At 37.3% G+C, this 6903-nt stretch overlaps 1 protein-coding gene across 3 annotated transcripts in view; it reads left to right on the forward strand.

Annotated features, from left to right (window-relative positions):
• The window catches only part of HMGCLL1 (3-hydroxymethyl-3-methylglutaryl-CoA lyase like 1), a 71679-nt gene extending 65602 nt beyond the window's left edge, over positions 1 to 6077 (forward strand). For 2 of the 3 annotated variants that reach the window (XM_050314656.1, XM_050314657.1), the window contains exon 9: positions 1723 to 6077. In XM_050314656.1, coding sequence (XP_050170613.1) covers positions 1723 to 1836 — 114 coding nt within the window. In that variant the 3' untranslated portion in view covers positions 1837 to 6077. The remainder of the gene's footprint in view (positions 1 to 1722) is intronic. The other variant, XM_050314655.1, reaches the window with a different exon arrangement.
• Positions 6078 to 6903: the final 826 nt, after the last annotated feature.

Genomic DNA, 6903 nt, shown 5'->3' on the forward strand with positions numbered 1-6903 from the left:
TGTCTGATTTAAGGCACTTGACCAAGTACATAGATACTACTGGCACTTTTTTGTTTGTTTGTTTGTTTGTTTTTTGTTTGTTTGTTTCATGCCTTGGAATCAAAGAGTAATTCTGGAGATATGGAGTGGCTACTACACAGTATATTCTGAGTATCTATCTGAAGACATGTTATTTTGGCTCAGCACCCTTACAAATCCCTATCACTGCTCTTGTCCCATTCTTATCTGTGAGTGATGCTCACCAATGCTACGTATTGTGCCCTCCTGGTAATCCTCTTTGGTTCACACCACTTGCATAAGAAAGACAGTTTAAAAAGCAGAGATGCATATATTCCATTTAATGAATGTGAACTGTGAACGTATGTTTATCAACATATATCACATTATGCAGTGTCACATGAATATTGGATAGTTTGGGGAGTTTATTTTGACATCTTCCATCATCCAACTACCAAGTATATCTATGGTGCTGTGTTGCTCATTTCTGCCTTGTTAAAAAGCACAGATACATTAAAAATTTTTTATATTACGTTATGTGCAATAGGGCTTTACAAACTAAACCTAAGTAATGACCAGATGTTTTACATGGTGCTGATTGGAAACTTTGAAGAATTTTTTTCAAATTAAAAATGGTTTTGATTACATTTCTGTTAGGTAATTTCTATTCTCATTAACATTTTTAGCCAATTCCAAGTATGAAAAAGACCAAGTTTACCAAAGAACATGGAAATAATTCCTAGAACCAATTACAGGATTAAGTATTTGATTCAGGTCTTGGTCTGGACTTGAGTACATCAGTGTGGAAGTGTGATGAAAATGCATTTCAGTTGCAATACACCTTTTACTCTTTAATGTTGAGTGACACCCTTCTCCCAGTTTTGTGTGACTGCTCAGTGTATTTGTAGTTCAAGTCCCCTTTTGCATCCCTTCTACAGGAACTTTACAAGCTCCTAAATTCCAACCTTTGGAGCAAGTACTGTTACCACTTACATGATCTAACTCTAAAACTTTGACTACACCCAAGCAATCTAGGATACTGATAATGAAGTATATTTTAACCTCTTTAATCAGTAATCTGATTTCATTTTCACAGTTAAGCAGTACTGATATGTACCTTATTTTAGTTAAAAAGCGGTTGCTCAAGGGACATGTTTTTTAGCATGGGCAGATCAAGCAGATGCAAATTTTTGCTCAGTTGTGATAGCAATGTAATTTGGATTAAAAGGAACTCCTTCAAGAAGGAGATAGTGTTTACTCAAGAGAATACAGGAACCCGTTTCTCCCTGAACACAGTTGCCAATGCAAGTGTGTTTCCTCCATTTTCCTGAACTGCAGATGGAATACTTAAATACACCAACTTCCTTAGCACTGGGTGATAAAGAAGTACAGCACATATGTAAACACTGTATTTTTCTTCCAACTTCTAGTTGTAATTCCAGTTCTTTATTCCAGATTCTTTTGAGTTTGAAATATATTACTCCAACATTTTGGTCCACTGCTGTTAAGAGAAGAAACCACTCTCAAAGTGGTAGAACCTTCCAAACAGTGGGAAGCTTAACTAATCTGTAGATCACTCTAACTCTGCTGATCTCTGTTACTGATCTACAACATGTATCAGGCCCATTGTTTGCAAAATTTAGACCCTGGAGCAAAAAAACTTGGAGTCTAAGCATTTTCATCATGTGCATTTATTATTCTTAACATTTTTCACCTCTTTTTTAGGGAGTGAATCTTTATGCAGTGATGGAAGCTGGAAATTTCATCTGCACAGCTTTGAACAAGAAAACAAACTCAAAGGTCGCACAAGCTTCCTTCCATACTGGGACTATCAATTAAATGGATTTTTTTTTTTTGCAGCTTGATCACATTTCTCATCTACCTTGACCAAGAACATTTGTATCAGGAAAACAAACATAAGAAAACCACTTCAGCAAAGAAGTAAAATAGAGTACATATATAATTTTTTTATTATGGGAAGAATTATTGTATTGTACTGTCTTGTTAAGAATTTTCTGATTTGTAAGTAAGAAATAAATGACTGTAGTACAGAACCCCATGACTGGTTCTTCTACAGTGGAGAAAAGAATTTTTATTCTTTTCAGGAAAACTGGATAGAAACAGTGAATACATGGTTAAGTTTTAATCAAGATGACTTTCAGAACAGTACAAATATTTGTAGTAGTTTATGAGATCCCAGGCTGTGTGTGGCCATTCTGTGTTTTATTTATCTGAATCTTTACTTTTCATTTGTCAAGTTACTTGTGTTATGAACATGGAGACAAATCTGAATTTACCATAAGAATTTTTTAGCAATAGAACTTTTTTTTTATTTTGTTTTGTTTAACATCTGTTAAATTATGGATGTAAGCTTGTTCCAAGACATTGTGGTGAGTGGCAGTCTGCCAGATCTTTCAAATCTAATGCAAATTTCCTTATTTGTTATGTATGTTAAATTTGTTGTAGTTGCCTTTTCTCCTCAACTTACTAAAACCTAATTATATGAAGCAAATAAAAACTGTCAAGGTCTTCAACATCATTCAGGTTTATAGTACTGTAGAAGGGGCGAAATTTTCATCCAAGGTCTCATCAAACAATTCAATTTTTCATTCTATAGGCTATGAATTGATGTTCTGCCTCGTAAGTCATGAGCCTTTTAGGGTAATAGAATTCTGCCGGACTAGCTTACACAAAAGGAACCACTTACAATTTTTTTCTGTCATACTTTGTGAGCATCTTGATAGTCATACTTTGTGAGCATCTTGATTTGCTTGACCTGCCCTAGATGCATGTTTGGATCACCGCAAAAAAAGCTCTGTCCTCTTTTTCCCGTGTTACAGCTGGGGCTTTGTTATTTAGCAGACACAATGGCTCATATATCAAAACATGAACTTAAATGAAATCAGGTTTTGAACCATTCACAGATTTAAAAATTCTGTAATGGATTAGATCCCATGAAGAAGTGAGGAATCTGCAGCAGTATTTAGGCTGTGCTTAGACTAATAATTAGTAGTTAAGCCTAAACTTTTTGCCAGAATTGACATCCTAAATACTCCCTACTTTAAGTGCCATTTACCCCTGAAGGTGACTAACCACACTGTAATGCTTTCCCATTTAACAATAAATTTTCCTCTTAATTTTCTCTGTGGAGGTACAGAATTGGCTCATTTTGAGCTGAAGTATGCAGTTCTCATGTAGGGCCTGATGAATTTTCTTCCACCCAAGACCCTGTGAGCAGGTCTCATCCACATAAACAAAATTTAGCTTCTCAAAGAATGCAAATGAAGTCAGCCCTTGGAAAAAAATAAAAAGCATTTGCGATGCAAACCACGTTTTAAATATTAGCCTGAATGTCAGAGTAGGCAAATGGTGTGAGACTGAGCTTGCTGCTCAGCCTGGGGAGATTCAAATGCACATTTTTGGGGCATCTTAATCAATGGATCTAACCATCCCTCTATATACATAACTGACAAAAACACACTTTCTAGTAGATCTGCATGAAGTTGTGCCACTGAGTAGAATGGAATTAAAAATTCGTAAGACCAGAAAGATCACAAGGAAAGACATCTCTGCAACAGATGGCAGAGTTCTTTTCCTTGAAGGTGGTCAGCCAAATTAGGAACTGAACAGATACTGTCCTTTTTTTTGGTTAAATATACTAACTACAGCATATTAGATAAAAATAAGTGGGTTTGCTACTAACACAATTTTTGTGTTCAATTAAATACATATGTAGAACATAGACTATAGAATAAAAGGACTAGCTCTGCTCAGTTCTTTGGGAATTCTAGAAGTCTGTGTTCCTAACTACCATGAAGCCTTGCTAGATTTGGCTGTAGGAGATCCTTACACTGTGGAGTTTTCCAGTGTGTCTCTGCACAGCACATCGTAGCCTTTTCAGCATCTGGGCTGTTCAGTTTGCAGTTCTAAGGCTCTTAACTCTCCCTATGCAGTGCAACAGGGTACCTATTAAATCATGGGGATGAACAACTGAAAATGTCTCAGTGCTCTATTGGATATGGTTTAGAAACTACTTGGAAGTTTGTGGAGAGCCTTAAATGCAGGTCTGTTATTCTATAATGATGTGAGCACTGGAAAAGATGAGCAGTCACATCTGGAGCCTGTTTTTTACCCACACTTTAGCTTCAACCACATAGTTAAGTAATCTGGGGTGGAGGTCACAGACAAATAAATTTTATGTCAGGATCGTTACAAGACAGAAAGAAACACACAGAATAAAAAAACAAAAACAACCAACCAACCAAAACCCCAACCTAGTGTTTATGTGCTAAAAATGCCACATGGGATGAATTTAGGTCTGTGGGTCCAGGTGAGCAATCGCTATAAAATCCTTGTTTACTTTTAGTGTGACTGAGAATCCTGAAACATCTCATGTTCTCCCTACTGAAATTTTTTAGGCATGTAAAGTGCTGCTGCTCTGCTTTCCTGGGTTGGCATCATTTTTACTGTGCAGAACATTTTGACACCTAATCTTTAGCTTCACAAAATAGGCATATGTTTCTCTTAAGATCAATAGCTATGCTACACCCCTTCAAAAATATATCAAGACATGGGATGATGCTCTGCGGTGCTTCTGACTTCCTAGATCTTTATGCCTGTATTCAGAGTGACCCATCAGTAGTGGTGTCTGTTCTTTCAGCCCCTACCAGTGTCCCCCACTGAGTACTCTGCCGTCACTTCACCCTGAAGTAACCCTCTGGCTGTGAAAGGTTTGCATCATGGCTTCCATGAGCAGGTGTTCTTATCACTGTGTCATTATAAAAATTATATTTGTGGAAATGTATGAAGAAAAAGCAACAGAGTTCTGAATACCATGATCAGACTGTTGGAATGTGGGGACATGCTGTTTCTCTGTCTGTTTTGCTGTTAATGGTGAGAGCATGTGGAAGGGAAGAATTAGTTACGGGCTGCACTCATCAAGTCTTATCAGAGACAAATTAGATGAACCAAAGCTTCTGTGCTTTGGAGACTTTCTTCTGTATCACACTGTATCAAAGTCACCGGAGAGATCTCACAGAACAACATGAAGTTGTTCTGTGCCAAGGTATTGTTCTAAAGGCATGGCTGGTGTGCTTTTCTGGAGGACACGTTGATCAGTTCCATTACTACGGGCATAATCATTCCTCAGTGCCTTGCAGAAGACAGAAATCACATGGATCCCATACATGGATAGTGCTGATGTCTTCCAGCAGCACTTGCTTTGTAATTTAAACTTTTATGTATTAGGGTAATTTGGCTCTGGACCAGCACTTTAATGTTTCATTTTCATGTATAACCAGAGTTTATGGAAAGAAGAACTAAATATTCTGGTCTTGAGAATAAGTCCAGAGAGGCTTTGGCTAATTTTCCTCTCTTAATAGTGTCATTTGAGTTCATAAAACTTTTATTATTGTATTAGGGAACCACAAAATTAAGACTGCAAGTCTGTGAGGTAAAATTCTTACTTTTGGGATCAGTGCAGTTGACATAATACTTGCCTAGAAAGTTAGGGTGAATGTATGAGACCTGCCTATTTTTTCACAGAGTTATTTTAAGGGGTAGAAATATTGTTTAGTTACTGTGATATCTGAAAATCAGTATTCTCTGCCACTGAATTTTTCTATGATTTCTAACACTGCCTTAAGTTCTCTTTGTTGATTGTGAAGTATCTAGAAAAGTGACTAAAGTCTGGAGAAGTAAATGAAAGATACTTGATTTTCAGTTCTTGACTTGCTGATCAATACCTTCGTTATATTTTTGAAGATTATTTTTCTCTAGAGTCCTGCTGTAATGCAGTGATATTCATTGCTGCAATAACACAGCAGGCAGAAGGAACGCAGCCAAAGTCAACTTAGTCTTTTGAAACTGATGTCAAAGAGATATGTTTGTTAAGGAGCTGTCATGTATCCTCTTGGTTAAATGCATTTGTGATTTTGCAATACGTGGTGTTAAAGCTGAAATAAAATCTGTCTCAGTGTTTACTGAAACTGATACACTCGTGTATTACACCAGATTCAGCAGCTCTGACCAACCAGCTCATGCATACAGCATTAACAAATATAAGCTGTCACTGACATGTATGCCTGTGTTGACTTTGTTACCCAGTAATCCATTTTGAGTGCTTTTTCTTAGGATCACCTGTTTTATCTGGTGTTCCTGTGGGCTTTTACAGCAGACAAATCTCTTTTAAGTTACTAGGGAAACATTTCTTTCCTGCATTAACTATACATTAAAAGCTACAGCCAGGAGTAATGTGCCCTCTAAGTGATGTCTGATGAAGACTCCCTACACCCTTCATGGGAGACTGAACGACTTCAGCATGTGGTCTGAAACATCAACATGTTGATCAGGGCGATTTCTTGGCAAAGTCAACAGCAAAATTCTCTACCCCGTGCTACTATTGAAGTGGCTCAGCATGAGCTGCAGTTAAGTTATCTTCACTAGTTTGAATGCAACGGTTTGTATTTTCCCTGGTGGAAAGACACTCACAGTAATTCTTTAAGAGAACTGAATGGTGTTCTCTGTTTTATGACACCATCTTGGGGACGGTGTTAATGCTGCTTCCATCCATCTTCTGTGTTACTAGCTTGATCTGACATCTAACTCAGAGTACCTGGATGCAGATTGCCACAACAGCCTGACAAGGTCAAGCTCACGTTTGTCTGTCCAAGCAGCTCATTCTCGCACCACACAAACAGGTGAGAATGGCCAAGGAAAAAATCTTCCTTCTGAAGAATTCAAGACTCACTGTGGCAAGACAGAAAAAGTGGAGATTTGGACTTTACAGCCTTGTAGCTTTAATAAAAAAGAGTTATTCCTGTGTACTTGACTCAAAAACTCTACACGATTAATCTGAAACAATCTTTAGATAAAATGCACAAACAATTTGAAAGAAAATACAAATCC

This window comes from Myiozetetes cayanensis, unplaced genomic scaffold, assembly GCF_022539395.1.
Source record: "Myiozetetes cayanensis isolate MyiCay16 unplaced genomic scaffold, myiCay2020 scf2-11, whole genome shotgun sequence".
Classification (NCBI taxonomy): Eukaryota; Metazoa; Chordata; class Aves; order Passeriformes; family Tyrannidae; genus Myiozetetes; species Myiozetetes cayanensis.